We start from the raw sequence: 23,052 nt of genomic DNA, 5'->3' as shown, positions 1-23,052 counted from the left end.
AGCTTGAAAGACTTGAAATGGATGTCGTAATCTTTTTGTTTTAATTCCCTTCATTAGTGTCACCATGCTTTCCCCTGTACTATTTTCCATTTTTCAATCAATAATGAAGACTTTATTCTCTGCTCCCTCTTTTTTGTCATAATTTGATAATAAAATTTTTTTTTAGTGTGTGACTAAACTTAGCAAAAGATACTAAGTTGCCTACGTACCCTCGAAAGGGATCAAATCATTAGGTAGTTCAACATATTTTTTTTTTATGATTTTTTTTTCTTTTGAAAAAAAGGGAGGCTCACTTGTGTTATCCTCACCCCATGCCCCACGGCATTTCATGGGTACCAATTGCACAATAGTGGGTATCACCACTAATCGAACCTGAGACCTCGGCCTCAAGGGTGACAAAGGCATCCAACCACTATGCCACACTCGCAACTGGTGACATAGAGTGGAATTTATTATTCTCTATTTTTACGCTTTCAAAGGTAATGAGAAGACATCATGTACCCTTATAGCGCTGCAATGGGCAGTTTAAACTCTTATTGAGGAGTAATCCTCGATTTTCAAGCATAGAAGCATTTGAGGAACTTCCCATTGATGGGGCCGATCCTTACACCCTTATGATCAATCAACTTGTAAGCTCCATTGGTGTAGACTTCTTGCACAACATAAGGTTCATCCCATTTTGAAGTGAACTTATTGCCTATACGATGAGTTGTGATGATAGGTCTTCGAACGGCAAGGACTAAGTCACCAACTTGGAATGATCGTGGCTTAACTCTTTTATTGAATGCAGTTGAAAGACAAGCTTGATTGCACTCAAGGTGTTGTTGGGCCTCGAGCCTTTTCTCATCAAGTGCCTCTAATTCTTGCAATCTGAGCTTGGCATTTTCTTCTTCAGTCAATGCTTCTTGAATGGCAATCCGTAATGATGGGATTTGGCATTCTAAGGGAATGACGGCTTCCACTCCATAAACAAGAGAATATGGCATTGCTTGAGTAGGCGTTCAAAATGTTGTTCGATATGCCCATAATGCTTCTTTGATTCTTTCATGCCAATCTCACTTTGTCTTGGATACTACCTTCTTTAATAAATTGCCAAGTTTTTTGTTAAAGGCTTTAGCTAATCCATTTGTCGAGGCATTGTACATGGAGGAGTTGTATTTTTTTAAATCCGAAATTCTTGCATAGCTCTGTCATCAGCCTATTGTAGAATGGTTTGCCATTATCAGTTATGATATAACAAGAGACACCATATCGATAGATCAAATGAGTTCGAATGAAATTGACCACCGTTTTCTTTCTTCACCTCCCTAAGAGGCACAACTTCTGACCACTTCGAGAACTAATCAGTTGCAGCCAAGATGTATAAATGGCCGCCGGATGACTTTGGTAATGGTCCTATTGCATCAAGCCCCCATGCATCAAAAGGCCAAGAAGCTATAGTTGGGTGTAGAGGTGGTGGCTGGTGGATGAAGTTTGCATGATACTGACAAGCTTTGCACTTTTTAGCATACTCCATGGAATCTTGCACCATTGTAGGCCAATAATAACCCATTTGTTTGGTCCGATAGTGTAACTTAGGACCCAATTGGTGTGCGCCACATATTCCATAATGAGTCTCCTCTAAGGCTTGTTTAGCCTCCTCTTCTCCTAAGCAATGGAGAAACAAACCATCAAATGAATGGTGGAAGAGAGTGTCTTTATAGTAAATGAATCGAGTAGCCCTTCGCTGAATTTTGGTCTTGTGGCGTATATCATCCAAGAGTCTTCCAAGTTGAAGGTACTCAATGATTGCTTGTTGCCAATCTTCTTTTTCAACAGACATACGAAAATAATGTTGGTTGCTCCTCTTTTTCTTCTTCTTCAACCACGAGAGGTACTACCCACCTTTGGGAAATAGCAACTTTGGTTGTCTCTTCTTGCGATAATGCTAAGGTAGAAGCCAAATTAGCTAAAGATTCAACTTGTCTATTCTCCTTCCTTGGTATATTCTCTAATCTGATGGCCTTAAAATTTTCTAGCAACTTCTTCGCGTATTTGCAATAAAGGATAAGGTCTTCCTTCTTGATGCCATACTACTCCAAGATTTGATTGATAATTAATTTGGAATCCCCAAAGATCTCAAGTTGTGATATGCCCATCTCAATGGTCATTTGTAGACCAATAATCAATGCTTGATATTCAGCTACATTGTTAGAGCAAAGTTCGCTTAATGAGAACAAGTATAGAAGTATTTGCCGTTGTGGAGAAACAAAGACTACACTTGCCCCCGCTCCTTCTTGACATGTAGCCCCATCGAAAAACATCATCCATAGGGGCATTACTTCAATGTAAAACACGTCTTTATCCGGGAAATCATTAGAGAACTCACAATCAGATGAAACTGGGTGATCAGCTAAGAAATCTGCCAATGCATGTCCTTTGACAGCTTTCTGCGGAACATATGCAAGATCGTATTGTTGTAGCAAGACTGCCCATCGAGCTATACAACATAAAACCACAAGCCTAGAGAGGACATATTTAATCAAGTCTGCCTTTGCAATCAAATGGACCGTATATGCTTGTATGTAGTGCTTCAATTTGTCTATGGTAAAGAAAAGAGCAAGACACGTCTTTTTAATAGGAGAATAATTTAATTCAGCCCCATTGAGAGTTTGACTCAGATAGTAAGGAGCTTTTTCTTTCCCCTCTTCATTTTCTTGCGCCATGAGAGCACTTAGAGATTTTTCCTGCGCTGCGATGTACAACACCAGACACTTTCCTGGGATAGGAGCACCTAAAACTGGAGGGTTAAGCAAGTATCTTTTGATGCTTGCAAAAGCATTACTACAAGCCTCATCCCATTTGAAGTGCACATCCTTTTTCATAAACCTATTGAAAGGTGACACCGACCAACCAAGTTCGAAATAAATTGTCATATGTAGGCAAGCTTCCCTGCAAACCTCTAAGTTCTCACAGATTTTTGGGCTCCTGCATTTTTTGGTTAGCTTCAATCCTAGATTGGTCAATTTCAATACCGCAATGCCTCACAATGAAACCAAGGAATTTTCCAGATGTTACGCTAAAAGCGCATTTGAGGGGGTTCATTTTAAGCTAATACTTTCTAAGGCAATTGAACATAGATCGTAGATCTGTCAGATGGTCTTCTCTCCTTTTGGTTTTAATCAACATAACACTCCACGTATTTATGAAGCACATTATCAAAGATCTTTTGCATGGCCCGTTGATAAGTAGCCCCAATGTTCTTTAGTCCAAAAGGCATTACTTTGTAATAGTAAATACCTTGAGGAGTATAATAAGCTCTTCATCCTTAGGATTCATTTGAATTTGGTTGTAACCTGAAGAACCATCGATGAAAGATAAAGCTTCATGACCAGTAGTGGCGTCAACCATGACCTCAGTGATGGGTAATGGAAAATCATCCTTAGGACATGCATTGTTCAAATCACGGAAGTCAACGCACACCCGAATTTGTCCATTCTTCTTTTTGACAAGGACAATTTTAGCAATCCATTCCGGGTACTGTACTTCATAAATGAAGCTCGCCTCAATTAGCTTATTGACCTTGGTTTCTATTTGAGGGATAAGCTTTGACCGAAAGCATCTTTGAGCTTGTTTGACTGGACGCACGCTCTTCTTTACTGCCAAATGGTGTAGAGCGATACTTGGATTAAGCCTAGGCATTTCCTTGTAAGTCCAACCAAACACATCTTTATATTCTTCCACGCGCTTGAGGTATCCTTCTCCTTCTTTAGGTGTGAGAAGCGCACTGATGAAAGTTGGCCCAGGTTCTTTAATAGTTCCTAAATTGATCTCTTTAAGTTCATCAACTGTAGCCTATCCTCCATCTTCCAAGGCTGAGGGAGCTTCATCGACCTCTTCATTGGTTACTTCAGCATCTGACAGTGTACCCTCTTGTACTGTAATATGAAACGAGGATGATACCTCTTCAATTTGCTCATTGTGGACGAGTGACTAACTTGTGTGTACAATTGTTCGCCTCTTGACTTTGAGCGACCCTTCAGTGCTAATATCTAGGGTAGAGCTATGTTTCATGCATGAAGGAATGCTACTACGGATCTCATCATTAGCTTTCACCTCCTTTTAAACCTCAAAGTTTATTGAGTTTTGAGAGCAACTATTAACGGGCTTTTTTGTTGCCCCCAATCAATCAAAGACTGATTTATACGCAAGAGTGTCCCAACTTTGTGTTAAATAAACTGTATATAACCTGTCAAACACTGTGATTCGTGATAATGAGGCCTTGATGTGATCGAATACCGAGACGCATAATGAAGAGTGATCTTTTCTTTGATTCAAACTTTCGCCGACCTCCACTGTTATGTATTGGGAAGTTGAAGCATTGCTTCTTTTCTTGATCCATATTTGAGCTAGTTGTTCTGGAGTATAACCTATTCCGGTCTTTGGGATAGGAATTTCACGCCCTTCAAGCTACATTTTCCTTTGTGTTTTTCTAAGGCCATGCATCTTTTCTCTAGTGGCTTCTGGAATTAGTTTCCCTAGGTCCCTTTGTTTTGAGAAATCATAGCCTACTCTAGCTAACAGCCTATATGCCTTTGGGTCAAACCATTCTTTCGTTCGCTCACTTGGTAGAATACCATGTTCTGTCAGACTTTGTAAAGACCTCACGAATCCATTTAGTGGCTTCGAGGCCAAAGGATTTGTGGATGAAGTTAAAGGCATGACATGATTTTCTTTCAATATGACTACATCCTCCATCGTGAGCTTTGTAGGAGGCCTTCCCATGTTTACTGTAGATTGAAGGCATTCCAAGAATGGTGATTGTCCATTCTTGCGGCGTGATAATAGTACATAACGGAGGAATTGAGGGTTATTGGAAGGCGTTGAAATTTCCGCTCTCACTGTAATACTTGGTAGATTCACTAGAATGATCATTCCCATATTCTAGATCTTCCTTTGGGGAAGGAATATCCTTTCTAGTGATGAATCTAACATGCTTCTTTTCAACCTGCTTGCTTTCCATGGACGAGATCTCAACTGGGAGAACTTCATTAGGAATGTCATCTTCTACATAAAACTTCGCGTTAGCAAAGTGAGCTTCAGTCTCAGCAAAAGGCTTCAAGTCGGCATTGACTTTCTTTATTCCACTTTGAAGGTGCTTGAAACATTGATGCAAAGTTGACGGCACTATTCCGTTTCCATGGATCCATGGACATCCTAACAACATGTTGTAGGTTGTCTTGGCATCAATGACATGGAACAAAAAGTTGCTTGTCAATTCTCCAGTGATTAATTCCAAGTGTATCATGCCAATTGCACATTTTTCTCCTTAGTTAAAACCTTGTATGACCAAGCGACTGTGCGATAATTCCTCCATAGTAAGACCATTCTTATTGTCATTTTTGGTAGTATATTAATAGCTGAACCTTCGTCAATGAGAATACGATCGATCTTTTGTTCATGAGCATAACCAGAGACATAAAGTGGACGATTGTGAGGCTTAAAGCCTAACAACAGATCCTTGTCAGTGAAAGTTAAGTCTGGAGAGCACGCGTAACATTCCTGCATTTGTTGAAGTGTATTGGTATAAGGGGTGTACATCTCTGGCTCTTCAAGAGCTTAGGTGAGCACTTCTTTTGGTGAGGTGGAGGATTGCGAGGGTTCAACTTGATCAACCTGAGATTGGAGTTCCTTTAAAGATGACAAAGTCTCATTTGGACACCATGGTCAACACCCTCCTTTTTTGTCATGAACTTTGTAACAAGAGACCATGTGAATGGCCTCTACTGAGTTGTTTTGAAAGAATTTTCTGGGGAAGAATTCTTCCAATGTGATGAGATTTTGAAGTTTTTGGGTTTGTGCCGAATCGTCATACATTTTTGTTCCCAGTCTTTCTTGCCTTTTATCACTCCTTCTTCTTGACCGAGGCTGAATCTGGTTTTGTGCTCTTCTAGATTCTTAGGTGATCAAATGAAGAGGGAATGCTCGTCTCTTCTTCCATCTCCTGGGAGTAACCATCGTCCAGCCCTTTTCCTCATCCACTGTTGACCTTTTATCATCATTTTGAGTTATAATCAGATGCTTTTTTGTGAGAGCTGAACTTGAATAGGTTCCAGAGAACCAAAATGGATGAGCGTGGTATTTGCCCCCTGCTTAGTAGTTGGAGACATACAACTAGGTAACCTGCAAGCAAATGTTGCAAGGTTTAACTGAGCAACATCATTAAATTCCAAGTCGATTTTCCTTTCCTTGGCTAGCTTCATGATGAGTTCTTTAAGAACAAAGCATTTCTGGATTGGATGGCTTATGGTGCGTTGATACTTACAATAGTTTGGGTCATTAACTTTTCCTATCTCTTTCGATTGTTTGCATTCTGGCAATTCAATTAATTTCAACTTGAGCAGTTGTTCTAGCATTTCAGGCATATCGGCATCTAGGAAAGGATACACTTTTTGTTTCCATTCCTTAAGTGATGAGCGACATGTCTTATGTCGTTGGCCTCCCTCAGGCCTCTTCTCATTAGCCTTCACATTTCTTGTTGAAATTTTGACTGTGGCAAAGTTGATATTCATTGAGTCTTTGATATTACTTTTCGCATTCCTATCATTTTTCCTTATTTCCCATCTTTCTTTCCTTTCCTCAAGTACGGGAGGTTTTGTATTTCCATGGCTAGAGATACTCAATTCCATGTCGTGCACACGAGTTGCTACCTCTTCAAATGTTTGGTGTTTTATCCCTTGAAGGATGTAAAGAAGTCTCCAATCCTTTGATGCACATGTCTATAGCAGATAGTTCAAAAAGTCTATCCTTGCAATCCAAACTCAAACCGATTGATATAATCAACAACAGGCTCATCATTCCATTGCTTAGTATTAGTAAGCTCCATCATGCTTACTATGCGACGTGTGCTGTAAAATTGGTTAAGAAACTCCCTTTCGAGAATTGTTGATTGATTCAAGTTCAAAATCAGTGTACCAATCAAACGCATTTCCCTTGAATGAACGGACAAATTGTTTCACAAGGAGGCTTCCTTGAGTTCCTGCATTCTCATAAGTTTCTACAAAGTGAGCAATGTGTTGTTTTGGATTGCCCTTCCTGTCAAATTGTAGGAACTTGGGAGGTTGGTACCCATTTGGCATTCTTATGTTGTCAATGCACTTTTTGTAGGGTTTTGAATATATGAGGGCACTAGTGGAAGAACCCCCATATTGTGCTTGAATGGTATTTTTTATCATGTCTTACAGTTGTTGGATAGATATCGAGACCATTGAGGTGGAATGTCCGTGTTGAGAAGTGCCTTCACCTCCTTTTCCTCTATCAACCCTAGCATTTTCTCCTTTCAAGGTAAAGCCAGGTGGGTGGTCAGGGCCAAGACTTGATTCACCCGAATCTTGTACCTCTAGCTTGTTTATCAGGGTTGCAATTTTGACGTCCTTATCTTCAAGTGCTTTTGTGAGAAGGATGACCCTTTGTTCCATTTCAGCCATCTTTTCTTCCATGGTAGAGGTGTTAGTCATCATCACTGGCATGACCTCTAGATATGATGGAGAAAATGATGAAATAGGATGAGTCAAAGGTACTTCATTCTTTAAGTTTCTCATCACAAGTGAAAGTTGATAGAAAAGGTTTCTGTTGTGGATGATTCATTATCGATCTCCAAATCTTTCGAGACAAATGAATCATTGGCAGTAAATTCCCTATTTGCAAGAAAGTACAGAGAAATGACAGTATGAAGTTTGCTTTCTTTGGTTGTTGGGGTTAAAGTTAGTCCAGAGCCTTGGATCGACTACGAGTGATTAGGCAGACATAATCATCGGCAATGATCAACCACTGATTTTCGGACATTCTTGCTAGAGGTCATTGAAGCTGGTAGCAAATCGAATTTCTTTTCTTTTGAAGGAGAAAGAGATGAGAGGTAGAGATGTCCCACCGGGCATGCCAGAATTTGTAGATGACTAAATTTCTAGTTTGAAATAAATCAGACAAGTAAAATAGTTTCACAAATGCAAATTTGTATTGATGAATATGTGGTACAATTCTCTGAAATTATAAAAGAGTGATCCTCTGATTCGATTTCCTTGAAAGACTTGTTGATTGGAATTGTAATAATGTGATTTTGATTCGAACACCAAAAATCCTTCAATTTGACTAAAGGATGGATCGAAGACCCTTGAAACAGAATTACAATGAATCTCTGCTATGAACTTGTTAGAAATTCTTTGTTCTTCGTGTTCTTCACATTCTTGATACGTTCTTCATGTTCTTGGTGTGTTCTTCATCTTCGAAGGTTTGTAGTGGAAATTCTTCGGTGCTTTAGAGGCTTGAATCCGTAGAGCTTTGTTGATCTATGATTTGTTGAGGTTTCTGGAGGCTTTTGAGCTTGATTCCAGCAAGCTTCAAAATCTAGGTTGATAGCTTGGATGGCTTTTGCTTCAAATGTTCTTTGGTTTTGAGGTTAAAGTTCTTGAAGGCTTTGAGGCTTGATTCCTACAGAGCTTCTATACTTCTGAGTGCTTCTGAATCTTCTCTAATGCTGCTTATGCTCTAGATGGCTTGGTGTCTCTTTTAATGCCTTAAGAAGGCTTCTATTTATAGGAGTTTGGGGGTTGGTGAGCGACACGTGGCAGAGTCTGATTGATGACACATGTCACAGCATGATTGATCCGCTTATGTTATCGCTTACATGTACTGGATTACTTATGTCATCGCTTACACGTGCTGAACTAACTATGTCATTGCTTATACGTGCAAGGCTGCTTATGTCATCGCTTACATGCGGTGATGCGTGATTGGTTTTTGTATGCATTTTATACCCCTATTTTAATAACACTTAGCAAATTTTTGTTGATTTCTGAGTAGTGATAGCAAAACCTGGTAACAATACATGGCGCTTTATAATTGACCATATTTTTTGGACTTAGTAGTATGATGTATCAGCTTGTGATAGGTCGGGAATTTTCCCTCTCTACATTACCTAAAATATTTTCAATAAAAAATTATTTGTTTTCTGTATTATTATTGTGACCAGAAAAATGATTTTCTAGCATTTAGCTGCAACAAAAGTTCCCATCAATGGTGATGGTTGGGGAATGAAAATGGCGGATGACCGATGATGACAACAATAATGAGCTCTTGGTGGCCAATAATGACAGCGATGCCTAGCCATAATGGTGATCATGATTTTTACTTAGGTTGATTTGACCTAGTAAAACCTAGCCTAATCTGCTAATCATACCAAATACATAAATATTGCCCATACAATTGGCGATTGAGGCATCTCTGGGTTTTCATCCATACAAGCAAGGAAACTAGTAAGTATTCTGCTTTAAGATCCAATAGTTGTAAAAACTCCACAATTGCTAAAAATTAAGTAATGATCCTTAACAATACGCCACCAAAGTTCAATATAAATAAGATGTCATGCCATGATTAATTTGAAGTTGAACATTTAATATTCATAACCTTTTTAGTCTCTTTGGACAAAAAGAGAGGGTTTCTCTTAATGAAGCATCGAAAACACTTAAGTAGGCACTACACGGATCTCCTTAATCTTAATTGCTTGCTTTTGATTTCACTTATTGCTAAGGTTTATTGCTCAGTCAACTGTATCATCAGCTATCATTAGTTCTTCTCAAATTTAAAATAAATAAAAAATAAAAATAAAAACTATCATTAGTTATTCTTAATTATTCTAGCAAAAAGCAACAAGAAATAGCCTGAATAATTTCTTTACCTTTCCCAATTAATTTTGTTAAACTTTATCTTTTTCATTTAATATTATCATGTTCCTTTTCTCCCAAAAAAAAAAACAAGTCATATTTGATATATTGAAATTATTATCTTTTAGAGTTCAAATGATAGTTCAATAATAATAGTGTCCTTATACTATATTGTCTCATGTCTGATTCAAACTCCACTTCCCCTTTTTCCGTCTCTACTATCTATCTATAAAAAAAAAAATTATATATATATATATATATATATATATATCTCATTTTGTTATTGAATGTTCCAATTTAATCTGTAATCACTAGCTAGCATGGCTACCAATGCCATTCATCAATAAAGTTTTATTGTGTACCCTTACGCTTAACCGGACCAAAAATCGGTTTGTGATGAACAGGCTAACATTTTATTGAGCAAGAAGGCTATGGATAGAATTTTTTTTTTTTTCCTTCACTAGAAATGTCAAAGGAAGCAGATGTTGCTTTTTTTTTTTTCCTTCACTAGAAATGTCAAAGGAAGCAGATGTTGCTTTCAAAAAAAAAAAAAAAAAAAAAGGAGGAAGCAGACGTTCAAATGAATCTTCCGGAAACCCAATTTTTGCGATAAACTTTCCTACTGCAACACTCTGACATGTGGGTCCACGTTGATTTGTAACTTTGAAAAATTGCTACCACTAATAAATGTGGACCAAATTTAATCTTTTGTAACAAAAAAAAGTGACAACGGAAACGGATGGGAATTGCCAGATACATTCAAAAATCACTCTCCTAATTATTATTTCAATTAATCACTTTGTGTTATGTATGTAATGAGAAGGGTTATCTATCAATTAAAATTTGTTACAAAAGTATTGTATAAATGTTATAGACATAGCATTTTTCTTATACAATTGTCTTCTTGTTTGCTATAGAAACATATATTCTTGAGTCCGGTTTTTTATCATTGTAAGTGCATCCATGGATTCCACACCCAAACAAAAGAATTCAAAATTTAACTCGGTTTCAGATCAAGGTAAGCGCATCCACAGATTCCACACCCAAACAAGAGAATTCAAAATTTAAGAGGAAAATTTTTGTTTTGTTTTTTATTTATTTATTGAGCTTTATGGAAATGTGGGCTGAATTACAGAGAAATCTAGGTGTGACGACTGGCAATGCCAAACACATCCAAAAACAAAAAACAAAAAAAAAAATTGCAAAAAGTCAAATTTTATAGTAAGCACGATACATGTGGTATCTTGTAATAACGCATGCCGGCATACATATGTAAGGGCATTCTTATCAAGAGTCTCAAATCCTATAAATCCTATTTTTTAGCATCTAAATCTCAGAAAACCATCTCCATCAAAATTGGTATATTCTATAAAATTTACAATCTTGCTACAGTGCACTCTCATTTTTGAGAGCGCACTATAGTAGTATTGTAAAACAAAAAATAGTTTTTTATTCACCCAACTCATTTCTCATTCTCTTTCCTCTCTCACGTCTTTCATCTCTATTCTCTGTTCTCTGTTCTCTGTTCTCTATTCTCTGTTCTCTCTCCGTGGTTCATGGTCAGTTGTGCTCGTCGCCGATCTCTGCTCGTCACCGATTTTTCTTTTCTTTCTTTTTTTTCCTCTCTTCTCACCAATGGATCGTGGTGGTGGTGGTGGATCGTGGATCGTGGATCTTGGTTGAGATTTGCTCCGATTTGATGGATGTTGTTGGTCTGATTTGGTGGATTGTGGCTGAGATTCGGTTTGATTTCTTCTTTAGAATCTCCGGTGGTGGCTGAGATTTGGACCGATTTTGGGTTTTGTGGTGTTGTCTTCGAATCTCTAGTGGTGGATGTTGTTTTTCTAAGTTTTGTGATGAATCTGTGGGTCTCTGTCGGTCACCGATACTGTTGTTTGGATACTGTGAATCTGGATTTTGTGTGGATACTATTGTTTTTTGGGTTTTGTGGTGAATCTGTGGGTCTCTGTGGGTTTTTCTGCATAGTGTTTTTTTTTTTTTTTTTTTCAGTGGTGGTGGCTGGGATGGATATGGGTTTGCTGGGTTGAGATGGAAGAGAGTGAGTTTGTTGGATAGATAGGTGGGTATGGGTGGTTGGTGTTCTTTTCGGGTGGTGGTGGATAGGCTGGGTATGGGTTTGCTGCATTGAGAAGGTCAAGTTTGCTGGGTTGAGAGTGACAGAGAGGAAGAGAGAGAAAGAAATATAATTAAAGAATAAAGAAATAATAAAAAAGAATATTTAAATAAAATGGTAAAAAATATAGAATTTTTGATATTTGGTGTATTGTAAAATGAGATGTTAAAAGCTAAAATTTTGGGTTTTAGAGTGGTATATGCTAAAATTTTTACTTTCCTTGATGAGGATGCTCTAATAGAAGTCTAACATACATGCACGCACACACAAACGCAGACATATGTAATAGAAGGACTAAAGATATATAGTATGGTGTGGGTGACTATCAATTGCTTGTGAAATGCAGATGGGCACAAATAGATTATACACTTTCCCGAAACAATTAATGAAAAATGAAATAAGAAATGTTACCCTTAGCGGAGGATTGATCCTAACAAAATGTCCAAGATTCAAGCCTAGCTCTCATATATGTTAAGATTGTTTGGGATTATTAGTAAACAGAAAAAAGAAGGGTAATAATATGTTCTTACATCTACTTTATTATTTCCACTTTTTTGTATTTATTTTTCATGTTTTAAATGTGAACATATTTTTTCCATCTTTTAAAATAGGTTTTTTTAAAGCATCAAATGGGGTGTGCAGCCAACCCGCCAAAACCGACCCGACCCAACCCAACCCGGTGGGTTGGTCGGTTTTTAGGGCTTGGTAGGTTGGGTTGGGTTACAAAATTTTTTTAATAGCGAGTCGGGTTGGGTTTGGGTCATAAAATTCCAAACTTTCCAAACCCGACCCAACCCGACTCATCCATATATTTAAAATATTTTATATAATTAATATTTTTTTTTGGATAACCAACTCTTCCTATCCTTTTTTTTTTTTTTGATACAAAATAAAATTTCTGCTCTAACCTAATCTAAGTGTATATGTATGTGAAGCTCCTTATCCTATATAAAAGCCAATTAGTTCAAACAAACCCTAATAAACTCATCATATCCTATATAAAAGCCAATTAGTTCAAACAAACCCTAATAAATTGTTATTGTTATTTAGTCATTAATGTTGCTTGCCTTTAAGGAGTTACATTGATACTAATTTTAAGGTTTTTTTTAATATATTTATATTTATATTTTTTATACTCAATTTAATAATAATAGTAATAAAAAAAATTGTTCAACCCATGGGTTCAACCCGACCCATGTGAGTTGAGTTGGGTTGAACTTATGTGATGGGTTGAGTTGAATTTTTTTAACCTACCATAAGTTGAGTCGGGTTAAAAGAATTTTTTTGACCCAACTCAACCCAACCCATGCACTGCATCAATGGTGAATATTTTATAAAACATTGGATATAAAATAGTGTAAATGAAAAAACAAAAACAAAAACAAAGCACAACACCTACCGTACGGATTTCCCAAAAAAAAAAAAAAGTCACTGTTGAAGGGGTTGGTGTGATGTGTTTGGCTCACGCCCCCTTAAAAGTCTCAAACTAGTACAATTAAGACTTAAGAGGCCGCACGCAACCCGCAGGTCTCCCAAACTGACCGTATCCTCTTCTGTTTTTCATTTTTCTTAACCACCCTCCTTACCCCAACGAAATAAAAGAAAAATCTGCCAAATATTTTGGTTGGGGTTGTTGTTTTCTGTATATTGTTATTATTTGAAAACTTCTGTATGTAATTTTAATCTTAAGCCAGGCAAGTGATCTACATAAGACAAATCTAATACATTACCTGAAAGGATTAATAATTTTTAAAAAATAAAATAAAAGTTTAATTGCCCTCATATATAGAAATGTACATGGTTTTTTTTTTAATAAATAAAAGAAAGTTACATGCTTTGATATGTCGTTGATACTTTGTGGTTACTGCACAGGTGCAGATATATAATTTCAACCCATAATTTTCTTTTAAAAAAAAGTAAATATAGTTCACCTTTTTTTACCATTGTAGCAAGAAAATAATAAATATCTAAGCCAACTATTAATATTACTTTTTTATTTACAAATAATCATTCATCACATTAACAGTATGTAAAAAATTTTGTAAAATAATTTATATCTTTAATATTATTCAATAATTAATCTTCCTACAATGGCGGAAGAAGCAAAAAGGTAAGACCGTTTGCCTACCATAAATGGTTTTCACGTTGAAAAAGCAAATAAAATCATACTTCTAGTTTTTAATTGGAAGTATAGAAAAGTGGGAAATAAAAGGTTCTGATTCTCTAAAAAGAAAAGTAATAAAAGGATCTATTCTAATTATATATTAATAAAACAGATGATGTTATTAATAATGGCATCTAAGAATTTATTTTCAATGGAAAAATTTTGTATGGCTTCTACTCCTTCCACAAAAAATTTTCCAAAACAATGAATTGTTCTAGGACTTTTACTTGGTGGGCTCACCATTATTCTAATTAAAATAAGATTTGCACTCCACCATTGTGAAACAATAATAAATAATCTAATGAAACAAATGCCATGTTATTGACTAATTTGGTCAACTATTACATCATCGTGATTATAAGATTTGGATTAAGATTTTGGGGCATTTAAAGAGGCCATACTCTAGTCTAAAGTCTGAACATCACCATTTACGTCGGTCCAACCACTACATGTTTAAAAACTTTGATATATGTAAAACTTTTTTTCTGTTCTCATCATCTCCTTAAGGAAGATTAAGATCACATGAACTAATTCATTGACAACATTACACATTTGCATTATGTTTGCACTTCAACCATGTACCACGGATTATTGACCTAGAAGCCAAATTCTTGACTATTATGTGTTTTTTTGCGGTTTTGAAATTTGCATATTGAACTTATGAACTTTGGACTACTATACTTAACTTTTTTATGTTTAAAAAGTGGCCGATTGTGTACAATAGACTGAATGGTCCCCTTCCTCGAGGCCATAAATGCTTCTTCGGTCTAACTTGAATTTTTTGGATTTGTGATGTCATATGTATGACTTTGAATTAATATAAAGTTTGCCTTTTTTTTTTTGACATGTAATACATAAGTACCATAAAATGTTTGTCTTTCTTATTTTTAATCAGAAAATATTTGTGTTTCATGTGGCATCTAATTATCTAATCAATGAAAGAACTTTAATATTGCACAGAATCCAAATAAATTAGGAGGGAGCTTCCATTAGTGATACAGAAGGGGTTTCAAAGAAAAATCCTATTCAATTTTGTCCCAAACACGAAATTCTTCTAAAAATGGCTTGGGTAATTCTCGGACTTCCTAAAGAGACATTCTCAACATTCAAAAACCGTAAAGTTCGCTTTGACCTTTGGCGGCTGGATGATTTTTGGACTCTATATTCAACTTCAACCACTAAATTGAAATTTCTTGGCCATACGTACAAAGAGTTGACAGCTAAAATACAATGGTACTCCCATTCTTTTCTTTTTCTTCTGGAATATAAAGTTTCTCCTATATTATTTGAAGGAACAATCACATATAAAAATATTATTGCCTTGCCACATTGTTAATTTCCAACTCACATGCTTTGATTCTTAAACATTATTTTTAGTTTTTTCAGAGAAGTTCACATCAAAAACCAGTTCATTTAACACTGCATTTTTTATTACTCTTACAATACAGAAATAGCTAAGCCTAGCCAATATACCTACCCAACAACCTAATTCCCCAGAATATAGAAAGTTGTGCAAATTAATGTGACAATAAAGAAAAATTCAAACCTTACATCGTAAGTCAACTTAACATTCGTCACTATGGACGCAATCAAAAGGACCCTTCCCAGCACATTTGAAGAATAATTCAACAAAACTAACAACAAAAAGACACCTGGTCGTCTTCTAAATGCTACGTTAAAAACATTGTAAAAAAGGAAGGTTAGAGGAAATTACTTCACCTCGTGTTCCAATACGTGTTCAAACTTGGTAGCTGAAATGGACACTGCGTACGTACGAGAAGAAACTATCTATGTCACTTAATGTCAAAACTCATTTCTCTATGTTCATATTACAGAGTTGATGCCTATATAAGAAGCCAAGCGCTCTATCTTCTCTCCACCACACACATACTACAAAAGAAAACTAGGAAGTCCAAAAAGATGAAGCTTGCAACCCAAATCTTCTTTTGTGGCTTCTTCATTGTTCTTGTTTTGCATCCACACCCAGCAACATCTCAGGAAGTTGGTAAGGCTGCTACACTTCACATGCATTGAAATCCTTATTTTGTTTTCAATAAACGAAACATGTATGTATGTAAGCGACATAAATGACATGGAGAATAAGTTAAACAGTGCATTAATTTTCTTTAACTTTCTTCAAAACCTTTCTATATATACTCTAGCTTGTTTATAAGTAACCTTCCATTTTTAAATGTGTTTTAGAAATTTAAGTAAATTGTATAGTAAATTGTATATTTCTACGCTGAGCTATAGGGTAATTAGTTTCTGCTTCTTCTTCTTCTTTTTTCTTCTTTTTTTTTTAATTAAAGTTTTTGCCGTTAGACCCTGTCAGTTATTTCGTAAAATTGTGCTGTTTTGATACTTATATATTGCCTCCTTCTTGTTATGCTTAATGGTTGCAGAGGATGAGGGAGAATTTAATTATGATGAGAAAAGTGAAAAGGGACCGTCTCGATGGGGGGAGATTCGACCCGAATGGAGCATGTGTGGACATGGAACAATGCAATCTCCAATTGATTTGTTGAATAAGAGGGTTGAAGTGGTGTCCCATTTGAGGAGACTTAAGAGGAGTTACAAGCCCGCTTATGCCACTCTTAAGAATAGAGGTCATGACATGATGGTAAGCAAAACGAGAATTCTAATTACAACTTTTAACAACTAGCAAAAGCACAGGGGCGGCGCCATCTGGCCTGAAATTTTTTTTATATATATAATAATTTAAATTTTTTAATTTGTCTACCCTTTAAAAAGATTTGGATACATCTTCAATTTTTTTTATGCCAATAAAATTAAACTTTGCTTTTTAATTTGTTCTACATTCAGTGGATGAATGATTGCTCGATTGTGTACATTGAACGAGATGTAATTTGTAGCATTGATAATGAGACAATTATACAACGATTTCAAAATATGAAAACTAGTAAAATACAATTATAAACTTTATGTATTTGTTTTTTTTTATTTATTATTATTGTTGTTGTCAATATATGAATTTCTTTTTTTATTAAATTGTATAATTTATGCTTTGTAATGAACACCGAAGAAAAATTTCTGAAGTCGCCACTACAAAAGGATATGAAAAATCAATGTGAATCCACCAACTAGAAGACAAGTCAATAGGGCTATATGTTTTCCAACGTCAATTCATAATGATTTAATATCATCTATAAGTTATCTTATTATCTTAACGACAATGACCCTACAGATTGTTAATTACGCTATTTTATTATAGAAAGTGAGGTGTAGTTGAAAGTTGGGTTTGGTGAGATTTTTTTGGTTTCTGGTGAAGACCATAATTAAGGAATAAGTATGAAATCAGCAAATTTATTTATTTTATTCCTCTCATCTTCTTTCTACTAACTTGTCTTTGTTTGTGAATGCAGCTGAAATGGGAAGGCGGTGCAGGATACATTCAAATAAATGAAACTCAATATGTACTCAATCAGTGCCACTGGCATTCACCTTCTGAACACACTATCAATGGCCGGAAGTTTGATCTTGAGGTGCATTTGGTTCACGAGAGCTCGGATGGAAAAGTTGCTGTGATTGGAATCATGTACAAGATCGGGCGTCCTGATTCTTTCTTATCATCGGTAAGTAAATGTTAAAATAAGAGTTAAATAATTAAACTCACTATTTCCTATTGTTTTAAATTTTTGAGATAATTATTAATTAATCATATATAGTATCAAAACATATGTGGTTCTCAATTCAAATCGTGTGTCTACTTTATTTTGTATTTAAAAAGTTGAAAATTGCACGTACTGAACCTCATATATTAAGATTAGTGTAAGCTTTCACACACGTATTCTCTCTCTCTCTCTCTCTCATGCATATTGGGTTAATCTGTTCACAGTTGACGGATCATTTAGAAGCCATTACCAACGCCAATGAAGCAGAGAGCGTGGCGGGATTGATTGACCCAAGGAATATAAAGATAGGAAGTAGAAAGTATTACAGATATCAAGGCTCTCTTACAATTCCCCCTTGTACTCAAAATGTTTCATGGACCATTGTGGGAAAGGTTTGCTTCAAGAACTCATTCAACTAACATTATTTGTTCTAAGATGTAACTTAATGTTGCCCTAATACTCATCTAACTCATCAGGTGAGGACTGTTACACAAGAACAAGTGAAGTTGCTTCGCGTGGCTGTTCATGATGTGAGTAACTAAACATGAGACATTTTTTGATAGTGTGTCTTGGATAGTTGGGTTTAAGTTATATTTAATGTAACTTTTTTTCAATGTTAGATCTGTGTAATAACTTTCTATTGGATATGTTTTTTGATAATTTCACTATTGGATCACATTGTCTTCTTATATCATAATCATACATGATTACAAAATATCAAGATAATTAGAATTATTTGTGTTCTTTATTTTTTACTTGCACAAAAAAATTTTATTAACCAAATCTATATTATTATTGAATATATGAACTCATGTTTTGTGTTTAATTTTTAACTCAAAAAAACTTAAAATTTAAATATCTTATACATGAGAATTATAAGATTGTTACTAATGAATTATTTTGATATTTTGTAAGCAATTTAGTTGTAAGAGAATATACAACCTAAGCATTTATTGAAAAAACATATCTAATAAAAAAATATAACAACGGAAGTACATTGACAAAAGTAATAAATGAGATAGAGTTCCCACAAACCCTCCATTTCTAATACAATTTTGATCAGTCCCAAATTTTTAATGCACAAAAGTACAACATATATATAGTAGTATTCTTGTAGTTACGCTATTTGTTTGATTTTTTTTTTTTTAATGCATTTTTCAGGCTTCAGATACTAATTCAAGACCACTGCAACCAATAAATAAGCGCATGGTGCATTTTTATAGACCAAGTGATCCCAAAGACGATTAAAATCTTCATCAACAGAGAGTTAGGCTGGAAATAATGGGCGAATTTTCTTCAAAAACAGAGATATTTTACTTTTTTTACCCACTACCTTGTAATTTTTAGTCACAGTCTAGGGTTCCCAGCCCACTTATAGTTCAGAAGTAGGGATATAGTGATGGTTAAATACAGGAATTGGGTCTTGAAGCTTTGACGGGTACATATAGATTACCCTGTATTGTATATCTAAATAAATGAATTAAATTTATAGATTCACATTCATTGTTGCTTAAAACAAATGCATGCAATAAAAACATGGGAAAGAAAGGTGGATTTAGTAGCAAAAGGACCTACCCCTCACGGAATCATAGGCCTCACAAAATAAGCTATGGAAATTTTGCCTACCAATCTTCCATGTACAAGGCAATATTGCGTTTTCAAATGCATTTAATTCCTGTCAGCCTTAATGGTGGAGTAACAAATTAATGATGAATATGTAGAAGCTCCCTTAAAAAATGGGATGAGCCCAATATGGGAGAATAGTTGGAGCAAAGGTAACATAGCCCTCACACACACACACACACCAAAAAAAAAAAAAACTTTTCCATGAAGAACAGTTGAATTTAATTAGCCATAACAGCAAGCCACAACAGAAATCATACAATGACACGTGTTAAAATTTAAAGGAAAAAAATGAAGTTGATGTAGAGAGTGTAGAGAAAGAAGTAAAAGAATAATTATGTACTTCAGTTTGATAGTTAACCCTACCTGTAAAGTTGAAAGTCTCAAAAGGTTACCTCTTACTATATTGAATTATTTGTTACAAAGAATCTAATATAAGGTATATTATATATAGGAAGATATTTGGCTTTATTGGTAACCTTAAAACAACAGTAACCCATAGTATTACAAAACAACAATAGTTCATGATATTTCACAAAATCATATATGATCGATTTATTTATGAAATAACCTAATATATTTTATCAATATATAGCATAATAAAAGGCAATTTGTCTTTTGCTTCTGTTCAACTTGAAAAGAACAACTATTTGAGGTTGTATAAAATGCACTGAAAATTTTACATGTGCTCTCACATTTCACGTCACTTGAGCCCACTTCAAAGGCAGAGAGAGGGTATATGAAAATTTATGTGGCTTCCGACATTTTGTTTTTTAAAAGATAAAGCAAAAGGGGAAGAGCTTGTGTCCAAGCAAAAATGAATGGGATCCAGCATTGGTAGACAGTAGAACAAGAATTCAGCAGTGAAGACGTGCATAGAGTATGGCTATATATATATATATATATATATATATATATATATATATATATATATATATATATATATATATATGTCACATTCAATCAAAAAATACACATGGAATCAAACAAATCATATTCTCCATTAATATAATTCTCAAATCTTCCAAAAAAGTTTGGATCCTTCTCTTTGAGGACATTAGCAAAGAACATTTGGGCTTATTAAGTGATAATAATAATAATAATACAAATCCAATTTAGAAGTTAGCAGGCTATTTTTATGTCTGGTGCATCGTGCATGCTCTTATATTTAGTCAAAGAATTCCAATCCACACCACCCCCTCCCCCGCCCCCGCGAAACAATGAAATTATCGAACAACATGGTTCATGAATTTGAACTTTTGGTTGCATATAAGAATGAATAATCTTAGGGAGTTCCTGGATAATAGAGATAAATTGTACAAATCAAGAAGAGGGAGAGGAATTTTAACTTCCAAATATTACAATTTACACACTTGAGGTCCCGTAATGCTAAGTATGAAGTCTGCGCTATATATATATGGGTCATGTTAACGAGTGCCCTTAGGGCATTGGTTAACAATCCATTTTAAGAAAGTTTTGATATCACTTTTATGGGAAATGAAAAAAGCTGTCAAAATATTAATTATTTTTCTTTCTTTCCCCATAAAATTTTCTTTAAATGGATTATTAAACTGTCAAAACATTAGCATTTCCCTCTATATATCTCTCTCTCTCTCTCTCTCTCTCTCTCTCTATATATATATATATATATATATATATATATATAATATTACAGTGCATAAATTTAATAACTAAAGAATGTTTACCAGACCTGGTAATAAATAAAATCTGGTTCTTCATGATCTAGTAATTGACAGTCATACCATTCTGGCAAGGACTTTCATGATATCATCCATAGTTGGCCTTTGCAGAGGATCATCTTCCAAACAAGCCTTGGCTAAAACAGCTAAACATAAAGCCTCTGCAAGAGGATAATCATCCTTCAAAGATGGATCCATGAAACTCCTCAATTGTTCAAAACAACCACCTTCACTATCTCCTCCCAAGAATGTGATGGATTCCTTGAATGATTTTCCGTCAAGGTCCTCCCGTGCCGAGATTAGCTCAAGCAAAATAACTCCAAAGGCAAAAATGTCTACCTTTTCAGAAGTTGAGCCATGCTGAAGGTACTCTGGTGCAACCCATCCTCTGACTCTATCTTTACCATCCATTTCTTTCACAGGCCCAACAGCAGCACTGGTTCCAATATTTGCTAGTTTTGCTCTCCAATTTGTAGTCACAAAAATATTTGTACTACTCAGGCTCAAGCGTGCAAGTGGGAGAAAAGTGCAATAATGTACATAGTGAAGCCCCGTTGCAATATCAAAAGCAATTTGTGTCCGCCTGTGCCACTGGAGAGAATAGACAAGCAGTGCCTCAAGCAGCCATTGCTAGGGAACTCAAACACAAGATAAGAACAGGAAAAGTCACCTTCCCCATAACAAACACCGTGTAAATTCACAATATTGATGTGATTAATTTTTTAGTGTAAATCAATAGCCTGCCGGGTGTTTTCAAACCTTGTCGGTTGGATCATCACTTCAACATTATTGATCAACCCCTTATAAACCTCGCCGCCAATCTTGTTTTCTTCACTGAAATCTCTAGTTGCTTTCTTGAGGTCCTCTATGCTGTACATCTACAATGAGTATTTTATTTCAACAAGAATATCCGGAGATAAACATGAATTTGCAGACCTTGGAGAGCTTCTAACTTGTGAACAAGAGATCAGAGGGCTTCTAGACATGAACTTCTTGCTCTTCAATTTCTTTAATGCCTTTACACCACATGCAACCAAAGCTACAAGTACCAGAATCGCACCAGCAATAGATATCGCCATTTACAAATTCCTTGATTTTGTGCTTTTTGGTTTTTTTCCATTTGAAATTGTGGGAAGAAAAGCAGGAGTTGGAGGTGGAGGATCCGGGACTCTGAAATCCATGACGGGAACTTCTGTCAATGGAATCAAAATAGTTGTGTTTGGAAAAACAGTTGGCTTAGGTTCTAAATGATTAACAGCCCATAAATCTTCAGGAGAGATTCCGAATTTCTTACTCAATGTACCTGTTCATCTCCTTCTATAAAAGGGTATGTCACAAGGTATTTCACTCTTTTACTTCTAGTGAAATTACCAGGACAAGCACATCTCAAAGGCACTTGAAGTTCAGAACCAAACTTGGGCTCCTTTCCTTGAGATGGATTTGCCCCACTAAGGATAGGCGATTTTAGTAACCCTTCAAAAACTCCACAAGCAATCTCAGAAAATGTCGTGTTACTCAGGACTTTGTAGCTGACATTTGCTTGGAAAAAACGGTCCGAGCAAACACAATTAATTGGAACAAGAACTTCCCTACCCGATTTAAGTTTCTCATCAGAAGATGTAACACTATTCTGTTGAAGCACCTCGGTGGAGTTCAAGTTGAACAAGTCCGAGATGCTTGAAATAGTCTGAAAACATCTGTTAGCTCTGTAGACTAAGAATGCGGGGCATGAATTCTGGAAGGAATATTGGCATTCATCTCTTGAACCATTGCGCGGTTCTGAAGAAGAACAATCTGATGGGTCATAATACTGTTGAGCGAAGCAAGAATTTATGCAAATCCAGATGACAAACCAGAGATAAATCATTGTTTTATGAGATCAAATATGACACATTCTAATTGGTGATTTATGAAAATAAAGAAGTCTGGACTAAGTTTTGAAATATGAACTAGCTGTATGTAACAGGTGGTCGATGACTTGAAGCTAGAGATATCTTTGGCAGGACCAATATGACAGTTGTTGTCAGCAGTAATTTGCCAAATGCTGTTTGAAACTAGCAATGATTGGTCGGTGACATTGGAGATGGTCTGCTTTATTTAT

At 35.6% G+C, this 23,052-nt stretch overlaps 3 protein-coding genes and 1 pseudogene across 3 annotated transcripts; 1 reads left to right on the top strand and 3 right to left on the bottom strand.

Annotated features, from left to right (window-relative positions):
- Window positions 1–40: 40 nt before the first annotated feature.
- On the bottom strand, window positions 41–986 carry LOC142606257 (uncharacterized). Its single transcript, XM_075777641.1, has 2 exons — window positions 628–986; window positions 41–74 (listed from the first exon to the last, which is right to left on the bottom strand). Exons 1-2 carry the CDS (start codon window positions 984–986, stop codon window positions 41–43), a joined length of 393 nt encoding a protein of 130 aa, XP_075633756.1.
- Window positions 987–2,072: 1,086 nt separating this feature from the next.
- On the bottom strand, window positions 2,073–5,206 carry LOC142606256 (uncharacterized). Its single transcript, XM_075777640.1, has 3 exons — window positions 4,890–5,206; window positions 3,263–3,766; window positions 2,073–2,868 (listed from the first exon to the last, which is right to left on the bottom strand). Exons 1-3 carry the CDS (start codon window positions 5,204–5,206, stop codon window positions 2,073–2,075), a joined length of 1,617 nt encoding a protein of 538 aa, XP_075633755.1.
- A 10,647-nt stretch (window positions 5,207–15,853) lies between these two features.
- On the top strand, window positions 15,854–19,131 carry LOC142606967 (alpha carbonic anhydrase 7-like). The gene is made up of 6 exons (XM_075778349.1): window positions 15,854–16,001; window positions 16,399–16,616; window positions 17,380–17,589; window positions 17,853–18,020; window positions 18,105–18,158; window positions 18,790–19,131. Exons 1-6 carry the CDS (start codon window positions 15,917–15,919, stop codon window positions 18,874–18,876), a joined length of 822 nt encoding a protein of 273 aa, XP_075634464.1. The 5' UTR covers window positions 15,854–15,916; the 3' UTR covers window positions 18,877–19,131.
- A 1,877-nt stretch (window positions 19,132–21,008) lies between these two features.
- LOC142607244 (protein LYK5-like) lies at window positions 21,009–22,818 on the bottom strand (annotated as a pseudogene).
- Window positions 22,819–23,052: the final 234 nt, after the last annotated feature.

The sequence above is a fragment of the Castanea sativa genome, chromosome 8 (assembly GCF_040712315.1).
Source record: "Castanea sativa cultivar Marrone di Chiusa Pesio chromosome 8, ASM4071231v1".
Lineage (NCBI taxonomy): Eukaryota > Viridiplantae > Streptophyta > Magnoliopsida > Fagales > Fagaceae > Castanea > Castanea sativa.
Note: the sequence above shows the minus strand (reverse complement) of the source record. Positions and strands in the feature narration are given on the sequence as shown.